At 44.0% G+C, this 24,071-nt stretch overlaps 1 protein-coding gene across 3 annotated transcripts in view; it reads left to right on the top strand.

Moving 5' to 3' along the window:
- Nucleotides 1–24,071, top strand: part of GGT7 (gamma-glutamyltransferase 7) — a 37,851-nt gene that overhangs the window by 3,818 nt on the left and 9,962 nt on the right. Inside the window, exons 1-9 of one of the 3 annotated variants that reach the window (XM_060277255.2) lie at nt 7,756–7,886; nt 7,987–8,213; nt 10,120–10,271; nt 14,788–14,905; nt 15,202–15,269; nt 15,524–15,597; nt 17,909–18,105; nt 20,942–21,029; nt 22,089–22,216. In XM_060277255.2, coding sequence (XP_060133238.1) covers nt 8,046–8,213; nt 10,120–10,271; nt 14,788–14,905; nt 15,202–15,269; nt 15,524–15,597; nt 17,909–18,105; nt 20,942–21,029; nt 22,089–22,216 — 993 coding nt within the window. In that variant the 5' untranslated portion in view covers nt 7,756–7,886; nt 7,987–8,045. Of the gene's footprint in view, nt 1–7,755; nt 7,894–7,986; nt 8,214–10,119; nt 10,272–14,787; nt 14,906–15,201; nt 15,270–15,523; nt 15,598–17,908; nt 18,106–20,941; nt 21,030–22,088; nt 22,217–24,071 lie in introns of those variants that run through there. The other 2 variants (XM_060277254.2, XM_035122695.3) reach the window with 2 other exon arrangements.

The raw sequence follows: 24,071 nt of genomic DNA, 5'->3' as shown, positions 1-24,071 counted from the left end.
ATACAGTGGTACCTCGGGTTACAAATGCTTCAGGTTACAGACTCCGCTAACCCAGAAATAGTACCTCAGGTTAAGAACTTTGCTTCAGGATGAGAACAGAAATCATGCTGCGGCGGCGCGGCAGCAGCAGGAGGCCCCATTAGCTAAAGTGGTGCTTCAGGTTGAGAACAGTTTCAGGTTAAGAACGGACCTCCGGAACTAATTAAGTTCTTAACCAGAGGTACCACTGTATTTTTATTAAGCAGAATATTTGGGGTGTGTTCAACTAACTCAGAGTAGACCCATTCAAATTAATGGCCATTCCTAACTTAGGTCCATTAATTTTAGTGGGTCTGCTCTTAGTAGTACAGTGGTACCTCTACTTACAAATTTAATGCGTTCCGAACACACATTTGTAAATCAAATCCCATTAGGAATGCATTGGGAGAAAAAAATCGTAAGTAGAAGCAACCCTATCTAAAAATTCGTAAGTAGAAAAAATCCTATCTAAACCACATCCAAGATGGCGGACGGAGCTCCATTCGTAAGTAGAAACATTCGTAAGTAGAGTTATCCGTAAGTAGACGTACCACTGTAGTTGAATACAACCCCCTTTTTAACAGAAGGGAAACATAAATCTTTAGCAGAATTAGGTGTGTTTCACTTATACCATAATGTCTCTTGCTGATAGTTATTTTGAAATAAGCAAATAAGTATGATTTGGGAGGAAACAGGGTTGATTCCATTACTTGCCTGCACTGGTGGCCATCGCAAGGGGTGGGACAGAGTTTCCTGTATTATACTGATTGGAGGGATGAGATGGCACTCTTCTCCCTGACTCAGTGGGCAGGGAGAGGAACACCTGCTCAGCACTGTCAGCTGACAGTATCCTGATGACCTGTTTGGCAGGAGCAGCTCGTTCACACCCCTCAACTGGAGTGAAAAGTTTTACATACAAAGAGGAAATTTAGGGCAATAGGATATACAGTATATATTACTGGTTTGGATGTTAAGCCCTCACCCCAAGCACATAGGAGATTTAGGAATACGTTTTCAGGCTGCCAGCAGTGGATGTCATGGACCAAACAACGTAACATATTAATTGTGTAATCCCATGGCCGATTACATATTACATATTAATTGTGTAATCCCATTGAGTTCAGTGGCATTTATTCCCAGGTAAGTGTGTGTAGGATTGAACCCTCAGAGAAAGTGACTACTTCTTAGCAGTAGTGAACAGTGTGGTGGACTGCTGCTACTTACCTGACCTGTGTTTGATTACGTTGCTGCTTACAGGGGAGGAAGTCAGGGCAGCAGTGAGGTTGGACTGGTGCAAATGCATTAACAGAGTCAATCTGGTACTTCTGCCAGTACGTTTGCACCGTGCTGACCTTGCCACCAACTCCCCCTCTGTCTCCTAGTAAGTAGCAGCAATGCAACTAACCAGAGGTCAGGTGTGAAGTCCCATCCCATCACACCAACTGCTACAGCATGCTGGGCTGGTTGCTACCTCTTCACAGCTTGGGGGGGGAAGTCACAATTTGGTTATGCCCATTCATAAGCAAGGGATGCATTGTATAACAATTCACTTAATTTACAGACATACCTTTAGGACACAGCTTACTTGATTTCCCAAGAGTAAATTGTGGCACACAAATGGCATTTGATTATTTAAGGCTCAAAAGAAATCGTGTGTGTACACATCGTACAGTATGTATATAAATTTCTTGTAGATAAACCCATATTCAAGCATCAAACTATTGCTTGAAATGAGAGCGTTGTTTTTTGGTGACATAATTAACACCGTTGTCTATTTCCATTACAGTGTGAAGCTGTTTTAATGTGTAATATTATTTCTGTAATATGATCCACAGTAGAATTATCCTGCCAAAGCAAAGCAGTTTTAGCCCCCCTTGATTTCAGTTGGAGAGAGTAAACCATGTCCTTAATATAAATTAAAGGAAGTAAAAATGCTCAACTTCGGGCTGTTTGCGTTCTTTGTAGTGATGATAGTTGTGGTGTCAAGCAGGGGCTGTCAAGAGAACAGAGTAAAAGTATATCACTGTTACATTGAAATACACTTGCATGCAACATTCATTTCACTTTCTTCCTGCCCCCTATTGTGTAACACCAATGCATTCTATAAAACAGTGGAAACAAAATATTAAAAAATCGTTCCAGCAGCACCTTAGAGACCAACTAACTTATGACAAACTTTCCGTTTCCATGTGCTGCTCTGGTTCGCCAGAAGCGGCTTTGTCATGCTGGCCACATGACCTGGAAGCTGTACGCCGGCTCCCTCGGCCAATAACGCGAGATGAGCGCCGCAACCCCAGAGTCGGTCACGACTGGACCCAATGGTCAGGGGTCCCTTTACCTTTAAGGTGCTACTGGAAGGATTTTTAAAATTTTGTTTCAACTATGGCAGACCAACACGGCTACCTTGTTGTTGTTTTTATAATATTTTTTATTAGTTTTTTATATAAACACAAACAAAACATAACATTATATATATTTTCTGTCCCTCCATCCTCCCTTCCCCCACCAGTCCACTTCTGCCACCAGTAGGACCAGTAGGCGTTGAGAGCCGAAGGGGTCCATTTAAGGCTAAGTTCGTCCTCCCCCCCACTCCTCCACCCCCAGCCCTCCCTGCCACCAGGAGGCCAGGTGCGGAAGAGTAGCCTGGTTTGGATTTCCCCCAGCTATTCCTTGAACACACACATATAAAACAAACAAAAGATTTTTACCAATTCTTATAACTTGACATTGTACTTATGGGTTCCTCAGATCTCTTCTTCCTGGTCTTCTTAATTTTTTTAACATAATTATGGCGGATTTTCTATTCATAATTAAAATCTTTTCCTTTAAATATTCACATTATCCTCCTCCTTTTTCATGCCCCCTCCCCACGGGTCACCTCCTGCCACGAGGTGCATCCATGAGGTGAGGCCTTCCAAAGGAGATCCATTTTTGTGTCTGGGTTTCCCTCCACCCCCTCCTTCCCCCTCAGAGCACCCCCTGCCACCAGGTGCTTCCAAGTAGGGAAAGGAAGAAAGGTGGCCCTCTGCCCAGGCACCTAACAAAACATAAACATTTAATACAAATCTAAAATTCCTTTCCCCAGCCATTCTTCTCTCCCTCCAGAAAACTCCAATTTTTCTATCTACTCCTTTTTCTAATCTAAAACTTAACATTTTACTTTTACTCGCCCCCCCCCCCCCCGGTACCTTTCCCCCAATCGGATCAGCATTTCCTTTAACAAGCCAAGATTTCAGAAACCGTTATTCATTCAGCCTAAATATCTCTTAACTAAATTTTTTTTATCCCACCCCACATCTTTCCCATTTCCCAATCCAGTCCTCTGCCCCCCCCTCTTTCTGCCTTTCCTTTCCCTCAGTTACACATCCCCAAATTTCAGTCCCTCCAGGGGTCTTCTTTTCTTGAGTCTTTACTTCATTTTGTTGCTCTTTGCAGCTGTCTTTTTTCTTTCCAAGTCCTTGTTGTACTTCCTCCAGGTCATATTTTTTGTAATCCAACTCAGTTTTTACAATATCCACTTCTTGTTCTTTGATCTCAAACTGGCTTTCAGCATTATCCTCTCAACACGGCTACCTTGTTGTTGTTGTTGTTGTTGTTGTTTAGTCGTGTAGTCGTGTCCGACTCTTCGTGTCCCCATGGACCATAGTACGCCAGGCACTCCTGTCTTGCACTGCCTCCCGCAGTTTGGTCAAACTCATGTTCGTAGCTTCGAGGACACTGTCCAACCATCTCGTCCTCTGTCGTCCCCTTCTCCTAGTGCCCTCAATCTTTCCAACATCAGGGTCTTTTCCAAGGATTCTTCTCTTCTCATGAGGTGGCCAAAGTATTGGAGCCTCAGCTTCACGATCTGTCCTTCCAGTGAACACTCAGGGCTGATTTCCTTAAGAATGGATAGGTTTGATCTTCTTGCAGTCCATGGGACTCTCAAGAGTCTCCTCCAGCGCCATAATTCAAAAGCATCAATTCTTCGGCGATCAGTATTGATACAGCAATTCCACAGAAGCTTTTGCCTAAGCCCTTTGTAAAAGCCATCTAAGCTAGGACAATCACAGCAGGAGGAGGCAGGTAGAAGTTGTAAAACTGCTGCTGGCTAAGATGTGGCCTCTTTCCCCCTGTATCTGGAAAATAGCATATTGGAGGAGCCAGAAGGCATGGCCATCTAGCCCATGAAGAACACAGCTGGTTCGTTGGGGGGTGGGGAGCAGAGAGCCTATTTCTATTGCGGCTGTCATTGATGATGGGTCACTGCCAGTAGCCAGCCCTGGTAGGGTGGTCCTGAAGGGGAAGACACGTCAAGGGGGAGATAATCCCTTTGAGTCTTTCTTTTGGAGCATGACAAAGCGGAAGGTGCTCCTCACAGGTAATTGGGTGTGCTTGCTCCTTGATGAAAGATTGGAGCAGCTGGCGGGAGGATAGGAGTTAACTTGGCTTCCAAGTGAGAGGTGCAATGCTGGCAAGTTGAATCTGTGGCAAGAGCATGAATATATCCAATGTGATTGGTGGGTGCTTTGTAGTTTAATATTGTTTTGAATTACTTATTGTACTTTTATTATTTAGTTATTTGGTATTAATTTGCTGATCACCACTTCGGGGTCCTTTCTTTGTGCCCAAAAAGTACTGGCACCTCCCCATTTGCATGCAACTGCTGAAAAGTGCACCATTTTCAGCACTGCAGGTGAGCAAGACAGGGGCAGAATGGGGTGGGGTGGGTTTATGTGCATCCCACTCATGCACACAGCACCTCAGAACATAATCTCGGTGTAAATGGGGAGTAGCATAATATCCCGAGGCAGTAAATTGCCTAAATTTGCTATATTTTGCATGAAGATATAGCGTCAGGACTTACAAGGTTCAAGCTAAGAGTTTAGAAGACTGTCTTCTTTAGTCCCAAACCACTTCAGTGGTGTTAGCATGAGATTAACTGGGAATAAATGGCATTTGGCTTTTCCCACGGGTGATTTCCCATGCTTCTGAAAAAGAGCCAAACTGAGAGCATGGAAGCAGGTGCACAGACACATTGCATGCCCACAAATTCCCATTCTGTGAAGCACAGATGTCTTCCTAACACATGCCGAACTTTCTATACTCTTTGCTGCTAGGTAATGATGTAGGATAAGGAAATTTCCAGTCCACCAAAATGGGTTTTAGTTCTCCATTCCACATGGTTGTCAACAATCTTTGTGTTTCTTAGGGTGTGTCCACATTTCCACTTGCCCTATGCCTAGAAAGCATGGGGTGGGGGGTCTGAGAGGATTTTCATTTGTCCCACCACTTTCCCTGGGAAAACCCACTGTTTACTGCTGAATTGGAACCAATTTCCATCAACAGTTTTCCTAGGGGAAAGCAGTGGGAGAAGAGGAAGTGTGGGCGAGCGCATAGCCATGTAAGAAACACAGGCTGAGTTTCTGTAGGCTGTGATAAAGAGCATCTATACCTCAATGGGAAAGCATTTCATTAAATGTTTTAATAGTAATAATAAGTAGTAGTAGTAGTAGTAGTAGTAGTTATTTGGTTACAAGAATGAGCCCGCCATTTTGTTTGTGCTGTCTGACCCCCCCCCCAAAAGGACCTTCCAAAATAATCTCCCTGTATTATGGACTTTATGTGATTATAAATGGGACATGTAACAAAGGACCGGATTCAGCTTACAGGTCCATCTAACAGAAGCCTGTGCAATTTTCCTGTCACTTTCTTTACTGAAAAAGTTGGAGGCAACCATCAACTGACAAGGACCAAAATACTATGCTGATCACCAAATGGGATGCTTCTGTGGTTGTTGCTGTCTTTGTATCTATAGAATCATAGAGTTGTAGAGTTGGATGGGACCCTGACGACAATCTAGTCCAACCTTCTGCAATGCAGGAATATACAGCTGTCCCAGACATGGATTGAGCCTGCAACGTTGGCGTTATTAGCACTAGACTCTAAAGAACTGAGCTATCCAGTGCTGATCTGTAGCTCCTTCTGCCTCCTCCTCTCTGAAGGGAAGAGCCTCAGACCTGTGGACAGTGTCTTGAATGGACAGGGACCGGAGCACTCTGTGGATCGATGGAAGGACTGCTTCTTCCATGGCTTCACATCTTTGCCATCACCCATCTCACGAGCTGATTTGCAATTCCTTTTTGCCACTCCCTCTGGAGGGAAGAGCTTTGAGCAATAACATCAGAGCCTGCCGTAAACACCTCTGTGTATTTCTAAGGCAGGTGTAGACATTGGTGCCTTTGATCTCCAGACCTCCCCACTCCACCCAACACAGAAATCTGTGGTGTGGCTTAGAGAAGAATAGAAGCATTATGTTTCGCACACACAGCCAAGGCAAGGTGGGAAGAGTTGCCTTTCAGAGAGAGGTTTTTAGCAATAGACAGTGTAAATAGGCATGCTGCATTCTTTCCTTTGGGCTGATGGAAGCACAAGGGCCACGTTGTGCTCAGGAGACCAGGAAACGGAAGAAATGGTGTGTGGCAATAGACAGCAGCGAAACATTGTCATGCATGTTTTAAAAAACAAAAACCCCAACCCTTTTTGCCACTCCCTCTGGAGGGAAGAGCTTTGAGCAATAACATCAGAGCCTGCCGTAAACACCTCTGTGTATTTCTAAGGAAGTACATAATGTACTTCCGTGTATCCACACATAATTTTTTATTACCAAGGTTGCATGCCGGCCCAAATCTCTCCAAGCGGTAGCAGGATTCCAGGGGGTTCCAGGTGCTCACCTAGGGTTGGTGATTCTGCTGGGAGTCAAGGCGCAGCAGAGACTGTTATGTGTGTGTTTTCTAAGAAATATGGTTTATTGTACACACATTGACACCTGCTCTACTTTGGAAAGAGTTCAGAGAATTGCATCTCAAGGAAGGCTTTATCCACCCAGCAGCGTAGCATCAGATTCCAAGACCTCTCTGTCTCGGTCCCATCCTGCCTTCAGCCAGCCTGCCAAGATGGTTCTGACCTTTAGGCCCCACATGGACTTATTTCCTGCTTCTCCTTCCCAGAAAACCTCTTGCCAAGCAACTCCTTCCCTTCCCCCAAGCCTAGTTTTAAAAGGTGGTAATTTTCCTGTGTGACACCACACCCAAGTTATGTGGCAACCACCCCCTTGGTTACCTATAGGGTTTTTTGGTCTTGCAGATGCCTTAATGGCAGGGCCATCATCTGTCTCTGCTCCTGTCTGGAAGAAAAATAAGCTCAGCCAAGCACACAAGACTCTAGAAATCTGGCACCCAGAGATCTGCGGGATCTCTGTTTTCCCGCTAACCCATAACATTATGTTGGATCTTTCTCCTTACTGGATTATCCACAAATTTGAAAAATTGGATTAAATGGGGTGGGGAGTTTGGTTTGCCATTTGGATGAAGACGGTGTTATGCGGATGATGTAAAAAACATACACACATGGGTTGCATCAAATCCACTCCAAACTGCTGTGTGACCCCCAGCGTTCTTGCATTGATAACATTGCTAATAATTATTATGAGGTACCAAGACAAATGTTCTTCATACAAAGTGCTTCCTCGCAGTTTAATCTTGTAAATATTAAAGACCAGTAATTTAAATTTTGTGGAGAATACCGTGTCTCCTTAATGAAATGGGAAATGGCACCACTGCAGCTACTACTATTGAATTATTATTATTTCCTGATGCTAACTAGACCCTCCCAGTACCATAAGGAGGCATGACAAGTGGGGTGGAAGTAATGACCATGAGTCATAGCTGCATGGGTAAACTGGTCGTCTCCAGGGTGTACTGCCATTAAACTTCCAAGAGTTAAAGGGAAGTATGTGTAACGTGATCCCACAATAGTGGAACCAGAGCCAGAAAACTTTCTGAATGCTCAGGCTGAGCAGAAAAACAATACCATTGGAGCAGGAACAGGTATTCCGTGAGTGTCTTTGTGTATGGTTTTGATTCTGAGTTAGTGTTTTTCAGCATCTCACCCCTGTGTCCGTCGCTTTTCTCTCCTTTGTGAATGAAGATCCAGATTCCTTCTTAAAATCAGCCCGCCTTCAGCGCCTGCCTTCATCTTCATCGGAAATGGGCAGCCAGGATGTTTCACCCCTCCGGGAGACCAGCAAGGACCCATTCTCTGGGGACTGCAGCTGTCGCCAGGACGGTCTGACTGTGATCATCACCGCCTGCCTAACGTTTGCTACAGGAGTCACGGTGGCCTTAATCATGCAGATCTACTTTGGAGACCCACAGGTAAGAAGAGGTATTAGACTGTTTTTCTCCTGATAGGGAAGCTTGCATTGAAGTCGGAAGAACCTGCCTTTCACGAATAATGGTAGCTTCTAATTTTGCTTGCTATAGTTAATCATGATGTATTGTTGCATGTAGCAGCGGGATTCAAAGTGCTGTGTTGGGAACTGCCACACTTCTCTTACTGTACCAGTTTGAGATCAACTACAGATTGCATAACTACTTGCTTATAATAGTGAATGTAATAGTTACTATAGTTACCAGCAGTGTTCAGTGTTGCGAACTCACCATGAGCATGAAGCACTTTGAATGCACCATTTGCCAAAGGGTGAGCCGCACATCAGAACCTCACTTTCCCAGTGCAGGTTTTTCTCTGTCATGCGCTGCTCTAAGCATGTAAAGGCTTATCCACACTTACCTTTTGCCATGCTCTTTCTAGGCACAGGTCTGTGCTTTAAAGCTCTGTGTTCAAGTATTCTCCCCATCCCAGAACTTTCCCCATGAAAACCCACCCTTTAAAGCTGAAGCACGACAAACAGCTTTTCGCGGATTGCTGTTTGCTTCAATTCAGCTGTAAAGAGTGTGTTTTCTTGGGGAAAGCTCTGGGGCAAGAAAAAAAAAGGCAGTCGGGCACAGAGCTTTAAAGTGTGGGCCATGCCTGGAAAGCATAGAGGAAAGGCAAGTGTGGATAAGCCCTACATGTAACTGGGCACATTCTACCCAAGATGGATCGGTCCCACTGCAACATTATTGTTCCTGCTCCTGCAGAGGCAACATCTAATACTTTTGTACGAGAGCTGAAACATTTTCACCTATATTATTATCCCATCTTTATGACTAGCCCAAGGAAAGTTAGAGAGCTTCATGGATAAAAAGGGAGCTGAACTAGTACCAGATGAAGTTGCGTTATACCAGGTCAGACAATTTGTCCGTCTAGGCCAGTGACTGGCAGGAAGTCTCCAAGGTCCCTGGTGGAGATCTTTCATGTTCTTTACCACCTGATCCTTTCTTCTGGAGATGCTAGGGACTGAATTTGGACCTTCTGCATTCAAATAATGTGTTCTGTAACGGAGCTGTGGTCTCTTCACTATACGATTGGTCTCTTTGATCATAGTCTAACATCCATTGCACCACACTGGCTCTCTTTCCTCACTGAAGCCTCATGGCTCAAAACATGCATTCAGTTCAAAAGAGAACCTCTTTCACTTCCTGTATCTCAGTTAATATCCGGGGTGCTTCCAGACAGGTGGTTATTGTGGCATCCGTGCTGCATCAGAATGCCATTCCCTATTTTTCTCTCTCCATTTAATCTGGATTTACCCTTCTTGTGGAAAAACTGACAAGCTCCCCCCCCCCCCGCCGCCGCCAAAAAATGTTGCCAGTGACTTGTTTATGATATGACCTGAATGACCCATCTGCTTCATACAGCCTCTATTTGAATGATTCCTCAGTAATGATTCATGACAAATTAAAAGCAGTCAACAGCATTGCCTGTGAAAACAATCTAAAGTCCTAAGTAAGTTGCTGTCTTTGGGCATTAAAGCAGGTGCAAAAACATGTGGCCCTCCAGCAGTGGTTTTTTTTCTGGGGGGACGCAGGGGGACGCATACCCCTAAACATTTTGTGAATCTAAGTTTGGGCTCATTGAGGGGCAGTATTTCAATATGAGTAGGAAAATGAGAGTACCCCTAAACATTTTTTGGGGGGAGGGGAGCTGTTGTAGGACCATAATGACCATCTTTTCTAATCATTGGCCATGTTGGTTTGGGTTGATGGGAGTTGGTGTCCAGCTACATCTGGAGGGCCCCAACCTTTCTTTAACATAAATACATGGTAGAGCCTGGAGCTTTCTGGACCTACCTAGTCCCCAGCACATGAAGCTTTTGTCTCATAATGTGACTTCCCACAGATATTCCATCAAGGTGCCGTAGTCACCGATGCTGCTCGCTGCACAGCACTGGGGATCGAGGTATTGAACAAGCAAGGCTCCTCCGTGGATGCAGCCATCACCTCAGCCTTATGCTCAGGAATCATCAACCCTCACACGGCCGGCATTGGTGGGTAGGTGTTCGCCACAATCTCCTTTGCTTATCATTTGTCATCCTGTTGTGTCACCATGGGAAGCCTCCTGGCCCTCATCAGTTATTGCTGGGCAAACTCCTACGACTGTTGGGGAAGTGACCTTTGCAAATGCATGCTCTATGGTGATATCGGTCTTGATGTTCTCACACGGGCCTTATTTGTCTGAGATGGTGGTGAGGAAGTCCATGCTGGTTTTAAGAATTGCACATGGCAAATCCAGGCTCATGTGGCAGCCTGAAAGTTGAATGAAGCCTTCCGCAAGTTTTGACTGACTCTTCTGCAGTGGATTGCGGAGGAAAGAAGTTGTGTAAATAACTGTATGCTAATGATACTGTGCCATTTAAACTGTTCTAATGAATGATAATTAATGCAAGCTTCAAGAGCTGGTTCACACATCGCCGTCTTAAATGAGGAAATGTGTGGCCTCATGCCCACAGTTGTTTATATTGTCCTCTGGGGAAAAGGAGCACGATTCCTTTTCCAATGGCCAGTAAAAGGCAATGGCAGCTGCCAGTTCCTTTCACTATTTGCTTTCTACTGCCGAAGAAAATGAGTGCTGGGAGTGACCTCTGGTCACTCTACACGGGTGGGAAACTTCAGGTCTGAGGACCAAATGTGGCCCCCAAGTCACTCTATATGGCCCTCAGGATTCTTGCCACACCACATACCCTCCCCTGCTCTGCAGCTTCCTTGAGTGTCTTTGCCTGGCTTGAATGGTTCCTTGAATGTTGACAGTGCCTTTGCTTGCCTAGATGAAGGATAGAGAGGAATGTCTGAATTTGCACAGAAACTAATTTACTGTACAAAGGTAAAGTGCACACCTGTTGCTCTGCTCAGTTTTGCCTTTGATTCTTCTTATCGTTTACATGTGGCTCCTAGAAGGTTGTCCAGAAGGGAATGTGGCTGCTTGGCTGGAAAAGATTTCTCATTCCTGCTCTATACTGAAAGGAGGCAACCTATTTTTTGCTTTGATCCTATGTATGCACAGGTGGCACTGTGGTCTAAACCACAGAGCCTAGGGCTTGCCGATCAAAAGGTCAGCAGCTCGAATCCCCGCAATGGGGTGAGCTCCCGTTAGTCAGTCCCTGCTCCTGCCAACCTAGCAGTTCGAAAGCATGTCAAAGTGCAAGTAGACAAATAGTTACCACTCTGGCAGGAAGGTAAGTGGTGTTTCCATGCGCTGCTCTAGTTCACCAGAAGTGGCTTAGTCATGCTAGCCACATGACCCGGAAGCTGTATGCTGGCTCCCTCGGCCAGTAAAGCGAGATGAGCGCTGCAACCACAGAGTTGTCCGTGACTAGACCTAACAGTCAGGGGTCCCTTTACCTTTTAAAGGTAAAGGGACCCCTGACCATTAGGTCCAGTTGTGACCAACAAAGCCACTTCTGGCGAACCAGAGCAGCACACGGAAACACCGTTTACCTTCCCTCTGTAGCGGTACCTATTTATCTACTTGCACTTTGACGTGCTTTCGAACTGCTAGGTTGGCAGGAGCAGGGACCGAGCAACGGGAGCTCACCCCGTCACAGGGATTCGAACCGCCGACCTTCTGATCGGCAAGCTCTAGGCTCTGTGGTTTAACCCACAGCGCCACCTGCGTCCCACCTTTACCTTTTATGCCTCTGTAAAAAAAAGTGTGTGGATCAACCCATTGTTCTAACAGATCATAGGGCAGAAGCTTCCTATGTATGTTGAGGTTAGGAAAATGGCCTGGGATGTCACCTGGGAAAATGGCCTGGGATGATAATATAGTAAATAATCTCCACTGGAGGATTTTTATTGGTATTCTAAGCTGTGCAGATCAGAGACAGATTTCTGTGAATCTGAAGGTGGCTTTGGAGGTCAGTTAGGCACAGCACCATAGAAGGACTGTCATGCATCTTCCTCCAAAAGACAAGCATGTGTCCTTCTGGAACATGATACAGTTTGCTCATCCCTGCCATTTATTTAAGCCAGGGGAGTTTCTGCACTCCAGAGGCCAGATTCAACTGCAAATTTCACCAACCTTTACCTCCTCAACACCTGGCCCTCTGCCCATAGCTGTGGCCTCCTTTCAGCCATCACAATGTTTGTTTTAAAGAGGTTTTATGCAAGAGAGATTTCAAGTGTTTTGATAACCAGAACACCAGGAAGTTCTTGAGCATATTACATAAACAGAGACACTCAATAACAGCCCATCAGATGAGATTTGAGAAAACCTTTGTTGAAACTGGAAACCCTAGTTTGCCACCCAAGCTGCTTAATCAAAACATATGCTCAGGAGTAAGAAAAAAAAAAGAACAGCAACCAAAATTATCACAAAGCTAAGGCTAGTTGAAGGTTAAGTACTGGCTGATTTAATGCATAGAGTTGCTGTGTTTTAAATAGGGATTAAAGTATCAGGTAAACACCAACAGTTTAAGTAGAGAAGTGCTTGTTAGGCATGTTTCCCAGTTACGGTACTCTGATGAAAGCTTGACCTGTATAACAACATTCAGAGGGGTAACAGGGTTAGTCTATTAAAGCAATTGCAAGGAAGAGGGTCTTAAAGACTAAGCTCATCCACAGTCCCATTTGCCATTTATTCCGATTTAGCAGTGAAGCATGGATTTTCCATTTTACTTCTATGCCACTTTTCATTCAAGAGACCCCCCCCCCCAAGACAGCTTGCAAAGGAGTCTCCTATAGGAAGGTATGGGAGAACAGGTGGTGAAATTTGGCTCTTGTTGATGGTCTGGAAATGAGAGTCTCTGAACTGTAATTGCTGCCCTCTGGCTATAGTATACAGGCCAACTCTGGTGATTCCTCAACAAGGGAAGTGCACTTCCTATTCGCAGAAACACTTGTTTCATCTGATTCCAGTTGGCCCAAAGATATCAAGAGGTCCTTGGATTTCAGAGTCCAGTATCAACAAACAGCTTTTAAAATTAATGACAGGGATAAGTCACTTCCCAGGTCTACAGTTGACGCAAAGCAGGCTGCAATGAGCACACAACAAATAGTTGTCTACTTGAGTTGACAACGCCCGGGCACAAAGTTAGCATTTTGTTTTGGTGACTGGGTGTGGAGATGGATGTCTGCATCATTGATTTATGCCTTGGTTATACAACTAGTAACAACACAAATATGTACTGCTGGAGGGAGGGAACTGGATGGTTCAGAAGGGCAAAGTTCTTTGGTTACAATTCTATGCTGGCATCACACCTGGTTTTGTGAAGGACTTGCTGATGAACACAAAGCCCCTAAGGCCAAGGCACTGATTTACACCACCAGCTGCACAGAGAGGGAGGGCCTTCTCAGTAGGAAGAGACTGGGAAATCCTATAATATTGTCCTGCACCTATTAAAGGTACAGAACCTCTAAAAAAAGCAACAGTGCTTCTTTCTACATCATGTTGTGATTGAATGAATGGGTTGCATCCGCGGCTAGTCCTACTCAGAGTAGACCCACTGAAATTAATGAACATGACTAACTTAGGTCTATTAATTTAAATGGGTCTACTGAGTAAAACTTGTCGGCTACAACCCAATGATTTTATCCTTTGCCAGGCTTATACCCAACAGGTCCCAGCAAACAAGATATCTGAATTGTTTGGCATGAGCATAAAACACAACCTTTTTGTACCTCTCTCTGCAAAACTGCCTTATGTGACTTGTGCAGTTGCATTCAAAACAGGCTCTCCATTATTTCTTTTAAAAATATTGATCTAAGTTTCCCCACACCTAATTGTTGGCTTCCTCACCACTTACCTGTGTAATAAGTCCTTGGATTTTTTTTTGTCGCTAATACCCGTTACAAAGGATTAACAAACAGATTAAGAGGGGTGTTGCTAGAGGGTAGCCAGGGGACTGAACCCCAGATCTTTTGTGCTGAGACCCAGATCTCTCTCTGCCCCCTTCTCTTTCCTCATTTTAATGAAAACTGCTTTAAAAGATGTGTGCTTTGCAGTGGGGAAGTTCCATTGCACTACTTAAAGGCTTTCACTAGCAGAACTATTTAGCTGCTTAGTGTACTGATGGAACAGTTTGTTTGTTTGTTTGTTTGTTTGTTTGTACTCTGCTCATCTGACTGGGTTGCCCCAGCCACTGTGGGCAGCTTCCATTACAGAATGCAAAAATACAATAAAACATCAGATATTAAAAACTTCCTGATACAGGACTGCCTTCAGATGTCTCCAGAAAGTCATGTAGTTGTTTAACTCTTTGACATCTGATGGGGTGCACCACTACCAAGAAGGCCCTCTGCCTGGCTCTCTGTAGCTTCACTTCTCACAATGAGGGAACTGCCAGAAAGCCCTCAGAGCTGGACTTCAGTGTCCGGGCTGAACGATGGGGGTGAAGACGCTCCTTCAGGTATACTGGACTTTAAAGGTCAACACCAACACTTAAAATTGTGCTTACTTTAAGATGCTGTAACAATGGTTTGTACTGGAGCACAGCCTAGGAAGAAGTCATCCCATAGTTGCTGAAGCAATTTTCAATGTGTGTTTCACTCTGGTATTACTCTGTTGTTGCAGCGGAGGAGTAATGCTGGTCCATGACATCAGGAAGAATGAGAGCCGGGTGATTGATTTCCGAGAGACGGCCCCTTTCAGCATCCAAGAAGAGAGCCTTAGGAAGGCTTGGGAAACAAAGGTGTGAGAGAGCCTTTGTTGTTTAGAGGGGGGGGTAGTTGGTTGGTAGCTGCCTCAATTTCTTCTCCCTTAACTTACCTGTTCTGGTATCTCCAACTCCACTTTCCTCTTCCAGAGCCCATTAGGGCTTGGAACTATTAAAAAACTGTCATCTCCTCAATACATTGCTCTTCTTGCTTTCCATCTGGAGATTTATTTATTTTAATGTTATTTATTTAAGACAGATTCAGCTTCACTAGTGCAATTGGCAATTTGGGTTTTCTTTTTACGCTTTCCTTTGTTCCTCCTTTTATCCAGCCAGGTCTTCTGGTTGGTGTTCCAGGCATGATCAAAGGACTCCATGAAGCACATCAGTCTTATGGGAGGTATGAACATTTTCTCTGCTCAGGCATTCCATTGTTCAGCTCCAGTTGGAAGACTGGTGCATGCATGTAATAAATGAGTGATATTTATTATTACATTTATATCCTGCCTTTCCTGTAAGGAACTCAAGGGCTACATTCACACGGCAATTTATTCCATTTTCTAAGGCAGCTCACCGGCAACACATGCAGTAATCTTTAACTGTTATATAGCTATCTGCCAGCTGCCATGTCATGAATGTTTCTGTGTTTGCCAGACTGCCATGGAGACAGTTGTTGGGCCTTGCTGCAGATGTGGCCCAGGATGGATTCAATGTCACACATGATTTAGGTGAGTGTGAGCGTTTACAGAACAAAAGGTGAAAAGCGAGGTTGTATGTATAAGTTGTCTCACATGATTTGATCCTAGAAAATGCAAAAATTTCTCAGACTTTGCAGACTGAGGCTACAGGCCCAAACCAGCATACAGTACTTTTTTTTTAAGTGTCATTGAAATATATGAATGTTCGTTCTTAGCTATGATGTTCAGAACTGGAATGTACTAGGCGTTTCTCCTTCCACATCTTTCTATGACATCTTTTCTTAGGGTGCTTCCAGATTATCTGTTTAATCAACATTAATCTCGATTTGTTTGCTGGGAGATTTGATGACTTTGCCTATTGAAAGTGTAGCCTATTCATTCTGACTGTGGGAAGGCTAGACAATATTGTGTCCAAGCAAGTATCATTCCACACTTTCCAGTGCCCTTTCCCATCATTTCCCTCATCCCAAAAGGCTGAATTTTTTGTGGAAGCAGGATTTGTTGCCAACACCTCGCAGTCAGCCATAATTGTGCAACCTGAGAATTTGCCAGGATGTGATTGAATCCCACCTGAAAATAGCAACTGTGTGGAAGTGCCCCAAAGAATCTTGTTCTCAATTCTTTCCCTCCCTGGTTCCTTGTGTAGTGACCTCAGCTTTCCAGGTGTGTGATTTAGGGTGCCACGTGATGCCAGTGTGTGATTGAATCCAACCCCAAAATAGCCAGTCTGGAAGCATCCTTGGCAACCACTAGTGTGGAGACATTTCACACAATTGGACTAAAAGGATGCTACAGGAAAGTTCTAGCGTTACATTTCTCCCCATAGACTTCCACCTCACTGAAGTAGTTTTCAGGTGCTTTTACATGGGGGCTTCAAGAAACAAAATGGCTGAAGACATGATTTGCTTGTGCCAGTGCAGTTCTCAAAAGTGTCTGGGCAGCATCTTCCACCTGGTCCATGATTTGCTTTCCTGATCCAATGGCAGCAAAATTTGATGGGGAATGTTTGCTTACAGTCATATGAGACCAGGGTAAAGGTAAAGGTAAAGGGACCCCTGACCATTAGGTCCAGTCGTGACCGACTCTGGGATTGCGCGCTCATCTCGCATTATTGGCCGAGGGAGCCGGCGTATAGCTTCCAGGTCATGTGGCCAGCATGACAAAGCCGCTTCTGGCAAACCAGAGCAGCACATGGAAACGCCGTTTACCTTCCCACTGTAGTGGTTCCTATTTATCTACTTGCATTTTGACGTGCTTTCAAACTGCTAGGTTGGCAGGAGCTGGGACCAAGCAACGGGAGCTCACTCCGTCACAGGGATTCGAACCGCCAACCTTCTGATCAGCAAGCCCTAGGCTCAGTGGTTTAACCACAGCGCCACCTGGGTCCCATGAGACCAGGGAAAAGCCCTTATTTCTAAATGTATTTATGAACCATACCATAGTGGCCTGCAATATAGGATACAGCAGAGACCCTCATATACTTAAAATCTCTCACTCTCACACACATATTTCATGCATGTCCACAAATATATATTTGTTTATACTCTTTTCAGCCTATTCATTTCTCATTTAAAGTAATATCATCACAAAGCAAAATGATGAATCCCAAACACTGCCCCCCACAAAACACAGCTAAACAGAAGGCAGCATAGAGCAACATACATTACTTTTCCATGTAAAAGACTATGGTTTTTTTCTGTAAAAATCATGGCAAAAAGTGGGGGTCGTCTTATATGTGGGTAGTGCATACGATAGACGTCTGATTGATTGTTGCTGTGGCTGTCTGCGGCTATTGTGTATTGTGCGTGTTATTCGTTGCTGCGTCAATGGGTGCTGTTGATTGGCTGACGCTCCAGCAGTTGGGTGGGCGATGGGACAGAAGGGAGTCGGATTTTGCGATCTGTGTTGATGAGTGATTTTCGGTAATCCCCCCTAAAAAAAAGCTCAACAACCCTGGGTAATCGCCCCCTTAAAAAGCTCAACAATTCTGGGGAATCCTCTGCAAAAAAGCTCAACAACTCTGTGCCATCTCCCCCCATTTTCTTAAATTGGAGCCCCCCAAAATAGGGGGCATCATAGACATGGGGGCAACTTATAGACGGAAAAGTACGATAGTTCACCTGGTCAATTATCAGTCAAGACTTGGCAAAAAGAACAGTCTAAATACTTGCCACATGAAATACTGGCAAAGTAGGTGATTAGTAGGTATGTTCAGCATATGCAGGCTGTAGATCCTTTCTGTGTGGGCAGTATTCCTAGACCTCCCCCACCCCCAAGTTGACCTGAGCATCTTTTGCGATAATCACCACTCACCCTTCTGTTGTCTCTCTCATTGTTGTAGCAATGGCTATAAAAGAAATGAAGGAAGAGCAGAACTACTCAGATAAATTCAGAGAGACCTTCCTTCCAGATGGCCAGCCCTTGTTGCCTGGCACGTTTGTGAGAAGACCAGACCTGGCTGCTCTTCTTGACTTGCTTGGGTCGGCAGGGGTCTCAGCTTTCTACAGCGGAAATGTAACACAAGAGATTATTTCAGAGGTGAGTCAACCCGATTCTTTTCTCTGTGTGGATTGTTATGTGCATTTCATGCCAGAGAGGCATTGATACCAGATTGATTTGTTATGTTGTCATTATAGAACGTCCTAGAAAGTAGTGGAGGCTGGACCATTCGGGGGAATAGGGTGCTGCCCCACTAATCTCAGCCAGCCTCTGCCTGCCTGCCTATTGACTTACAAGAGGTGGCACTGGCTGCCAGCTTAGTCTCAGTGACACACTAACCCATTTGTAGTACAGAAATACCGTGTACTTTTTCTAAGTCCAGAATTGTTCACGCTCGTCCTCAACATGCTGCTTTCAGTCCATGAATATCCACAAAACATAATTAAAAACATCAGTAGATACGAGTTCAGGCACCCCCAAACTTCGGCCCTCCAGATGTTTTGGACTACAATTCCCATCTTTCCCGACCACTGGTCTTGTTAGCTAGGGATCATGGGAGTTGTAGGCCAAAACATCTGGAGGGCCGCAGTTTGGGGATGCGTGTACTAGTTGGTTATAAAGATAGAAAGAAAAGAGAGTGATGTGGACCGAAGGTATCATTTGGTAAGAGGCAATATACCTTGTGTTCCTGAAGTGCCACTGCAAATGATGTGGACAGGGAGGGATACCTACAAAGGTGAATCCCAAAACTACTCAACGAGATCTGAACATATTTAGGTATGGAAGGCTGGCTGACCTGGACTGGGGGGTATAAATAAAATGGGGAGGAGGAGCGATGGAATGGAGTAACCTGTAACAGGAAACTGAACAGGAGTACTTCACAGTGCAGGTCCCACTTATGAACACCAAAGGCATAAATACTGCATTTAGATGATGCAACATGATTTCAACTTTTCAGGTCCCCTCAGCCTGTTTTTTTTAATAATCAAGACGGGGGGGGGGAGTGCATCCCATCTCTCTCTCTCTCTCTCTCTCTCTCTCTCTCTCTCTCTCTCTCTCTCTCTCTCTCTCTCTCTCTCTCTCTCTCACACACACACACACACACACACACACACACACCCCTCATAAGGTTTTTTAACCAGCACTTCTGAAAACTCTAAGCAGCACTAAACATAAAGAGCGGCTTTTTGGAAGGCTGCCAAATCCCAGGGGAAATCTCCCCCTCCCCTCTCTCTTCTTTGTTTCCTGGGAAGGCGAAGGGACATTGCAAGAAAGAGAGATTCAGATATCTACATTTAACTAATCTACACTAATCCCCACTTTACTACCTCTGTCCTTTTCGAAATTTATAAAATTGCTGCCCTAGAATAAAGAAACGATAGGACTCAAAAGCTTGTAAGAACACATGGAACTGAGATGAGGCAATGTGTCATAAAAAACCTGGCACTGAAACCAAGCGGTGGGCATTCGAGTCAAAGACATGCAGGCGGCACTGCGCTAGGGTAAATAGTGTGGGAACGCTTGATCCCATAGCATTATTGAAGCAAAAGGCTGAAATGGATACGATTGTGGAGAGATTCTGATTTTGTTCTGGTTAGGGGCAACAGAATATTTAGCCCCTTCCCCCATGCAGTTTTTCAGCTCTAAATCCCCAGCCCCCAAGCTATTAGCTTTGCAGACACAAAAGCAAAATGCAGGGATAGTACCAAACAACACACAATTCAAGTATCATTTTGGATTTTAAAAGCCAAACACATTGATATTTACAATGTTTTAACCATCCTGAAAATGAAACATATTCATGGTAGTCCACAGAATATGCCCTAGAGAGTCTGATGTGTAAGTAAGGAAATGCAAGAAGATTTGATTCTTATTCAAGTTTAAATGAATTGAAAATGACAGGCTTCAAACTGTGTTCTGGCCAGGAATCCTTGGAAGCTTCATGAGGATTTCAGATTGGTAATGGTGACAGCTAAATTTCCTAGGGAAAAACAGTCACTTCTTATCTTCCCTTGCAATGGGGAATGCTGGTTGTATTCTAAGGTCCAACTTGCAGGGCTAACTAGTGTGTGCGCTGTTGATTTTTGTTTTGGTTAAAGAATAAAATACTTGGTATAATAAAAATAAGAATTCCCTGGATGCCTAGTTGCAGGTTTGGGCAAGTACTCTTTGGTGAGAAAGCCCCAGCAGAGATTTTAAATCTCAAAATATGCACCAAAGTAAAGCATGGAAATATAGGCTGTTAGGTGGGGATGAGTTCCATAGCTAAGCCTGGCAGGACAGCTTACTCTATGGTCTTAACCCCTTCATGCATTAATTATGATCAAATAAAGCATGTTGGCTATATGAGACTGATTATCCCACACATACACCGTAGATTAGACCCCAGAATCATCTGCAAAGTCAGTGTTCTTCAACAGATAGGTTGGTGTGCAAAGAGTTCATTGAACATAGAGACTTTGAAAACCACTGATCTAGAATAAAAATCGGGGCCAGGACCAGGAATCAGCATTGTTGGGAATCTTCTGAGACCCATGTCTCTACAGAAGCCCACAGATGACTTCTGGAGCTTCACAGTCCATTCTGTTTCTCCTCCTTGCCCTCTTGCTGCCCATGGTCCTGCCTTCTCCAAGCAGTGCAAGCAGTAACAAGAAGACAGAGTATCTTCTTCCACTTGCTTTGCATTCCCTCTGGTTGTGCAGATTGGGGTCAGAGGGAAAAGGCAAGCGAATTTGTGACAGTGGCAGTGAAACTGGTGGAAAGTTTAGCCCTCCCAGAGAGGGGAGACAGAGGGTATCTTTCCCATGACCCTCCCAGAACTGGGAACCACCAATAGCTGCAATTCTTTAGCCAGATGAACAGTGCTTAAATGTCCATTTCAAATATTGCTAGCATAATACATGAGAATACATTGCTGTGATCCTTTTCTGCCTAGGTCCTTAACTTTGGAGGCACCTTGTCTGAAGAAGACTTCAGTAACTACACTGTCTTGGTGGAAAATCCAGTCCACACAGTATATCAAGGTAAGAAACCTAGGTTGGCATCTTTTATGCCATGTGATTGATTCCCAGTGTCCCCTCAATTTTAAGTTTATAAAAAAATAGGTTTAGGAAGCAGGTACATTTTTCTGCACTTTATTGCTAATTAATATCATGCTTGGAATACAGGGTAAAAGGAGGAGGCCCTAATGAAACCCACATGCCCAATCCCTGATTCCCCCAAGTTTAATCAAATTATATACCCACCACCACCGCCCATAGTCCTCAAAAAACAGTAGCTAATGAAACCCTCACAAAAGGAAACAAGGCTCGACTTCACCTGTGCTGCTGTAAGGCAAATACTAATTGTGCTGCTAAGTCAAGCCTTCTAAGCATCTGGCATAGATTGGAGTGTTTTTGTTTTATAACTAATTTTTCTTCCTGCCTAACTTTCTGGCAGACATGAAGACCTGTGAAACAAATATCTCACTTTCCCCTGCCTCATACCCTTGTATATTCAATCTGGCTTTTCTACATCCCACAGGAATAGAATGGCATGAAAGTCTCTAGCATAGAGCTGACCAAGATGGTACCCAGACATTTCTGGAGTCTAGCTTCCATTATCCCTGGCCATTATGGATTCCTTTATCATTGTGTTTATTTTAGGGTTGCAACCCAGACAGTGTTTTTAACCTGTGTGTCCTGCTTTTGAATGAAGCAGGCCATGTTGCAGATCCAGAAAGTGTTTCATTTGAAGCCCCAATCCCTGTCCATCACCATAGCTGCCAAGTTATCCCTTTTTAAAGGGATTTTCCCTTATGCTGAATAGGCTTCCTCGCGAGAAAAGGGAAAACTTGGCAGCTATGCCATCGCACAAGCAGCTTTTCAAAAACAATTTTCCACACATCAGATGCTGTCACGCTGCAATCTGGGAAAATGAAGTCCAAAGTTGCAATCTTACGGAACCCAGTGAGGCTTATTTCTGAGTAGACATGTAGATGTTGCACATGAAGTGCACTTTGGCTTCATAGAACTGTCATTTCAATAGATTCTGGACAAAAGGTGGAAAGACCTACCTTTCTTCTTCTTCCTTTACTGTAACAGGTCACCTTGTTCTCAGTCCATCACCTCCACACGTAGGTCCTGCCCTGATCACAGCTCTGAACATCCTTGAGGGTTTCAATATCACCAGTCAGGTAGCCAGAGAAAATATTCTTCACTGGATAACAGAGGTATGACTCATTTAACAGAATATTTTGTTTCTGGCAATGGTGTGATTGGGAGAATCATATAGGAAAGAAAACTGTAAATGGTTGTAATTCAGCATTACATTGGTTGAATCCAACTAAGGTTTACTCAAAGTAGACCCACTGAAATTAATACTCTTAAGCAAGTCATGGTAATTTATTTTGATGGGTCATCTCTGAGTAGGACTAGCATCAGATACAACACAAAATTTCTATCATCATGGGCTTTGAGTTAATGCTCATTGGAATTGAAATCAGATTTATTTTATCTGTTATGTCCTAAAAGCCTTATTTTGTACTTGCTGATTAAAATTTCTTCAAGTGAGCCTGCCATGGAAACACCTCTAGTAAGAACAATACTTAGCACTTAATATAGTCATCACCTCCTTGGGCCACATTGACACCATACATTTAAATCTGTATCATACCACTATATACAGCCATGGCTTCCCCAAAGAATTCTGGGAGCTGTAATTTGTTAAGGGTGCAGAGAGTTTTTAGGAGACCCTTATTCCCCTCACAATCCACAGAGTGGTTTAACAATCAATCCTTCTTCACAGGAAACTTTGATGATTGCAGTTTGAGGCAGGGAAATATATACCTCTCCTAACAACTGTCAGCACCCTTAGCAAACTACAAACCCCAGAATTATTTGGGGAAAGCGTGGCTGTTTCAAGTGATGTCACAGTGCTTTAAATGGATGGTGTGAATGTGGCTTTGTCCATTTTACATAAAAATACCAGAAACCTGCTGCATTCTAATGCACTATTCTTGTTAAAAGAAAATAATTAAACTAGTGGGCTTTGCATGAAGACATTATAGTCTTCAGTCAGCTGATTCAAACTACGTAGAAGATTTTTGGAAGAGAAGAGAATATGAACTAGCTGTTTGCTATTTTTTTGGTATCTCTCTTCCTCAAGGCAAACATAGCAAATAGTTGACATGTATTAGCTGAAAGCACCTCCTTGTGGCATATCTTTTAACCATGCATCTTGCATATCATGGGAAATTTGGCCAGTAGCATTGCACACATTATTACAGACAACAGTGATCCGGTTTAGTGGCCTCTCTGAATGTGAAACCTTTTCAGAGGGGCACGGGTTTTTAAATAAAGTGGTATATGGAATTCTTGCAGCCTATAAATAGATAAGTATTACATGCAGCAGGTGTCAGCAGCATATTTTTAAAAGAATAAAGGGAACCAAATCTGACCAAGAAATTGCAGACTTTAGGAACTAGTGACAGACAATTTCAACAAAGGAACTTGAAAACTGCGGAACTAGAATTTAGCAGTAAGTTTGATTCTGTTGGTGCAGTCCTTAATTGTGACAGGGGTTTCTTCTACTACATACGACAGGCATCAAATTAGGATAGCAAAATTGTAAACTATTACTGCTGTTGTGAACAAGCACTATATTTAAGCTTTACATAGAACTGTCACAAATGGGACTTCTTGCATTTCATGGACATTTGGGCCCATTGCTTTCCATGTTTTTCACTATGCACTAATAAATACCCTAACATATGGCCTATGCTTATGCCACAACAAATCTATCTGCCTTTAAGTTGCCACAAGACTCCCTTTGTTTTTGCTGCAACCAGTGGTGCAGTGTGGCGGGGGCCACAGGGACACTTGCCCCAGGTGCAAAACTATTAGGGATGCCAAAATGTCGACACCTGGTGCTGCCTCAATACAGCCGTGCACTTCTGTCGCTGTGCTCCATTGAAAATGGCTTCTCTATGCAAACCAGGAAGTGACCTCTCCAGACAATGGAATGACTCTTCTTTGCTTATCTCTCTGGCTGCAATCTTCTAGGTGATGTGGCTCTGATCCAGAAGG

This window comes from Zootoca vivipara, chromosome 7 (assembly GCF_965207765.1).
Source record: "Zootoca vivipara chromosome 7, rZooViv2.hap1.1, whole genome shotgun sequence".
NCBI lineage: Eukaryota > Metazoa > Chordata > Lepidosauria > Squamata > Lacertidae > Zootoca > Zootoca vivipara.
Note: the sequence above shows the minus strand (reverse complement) of the source record. Positions and strands in the feature narration are given on the sequence as shown.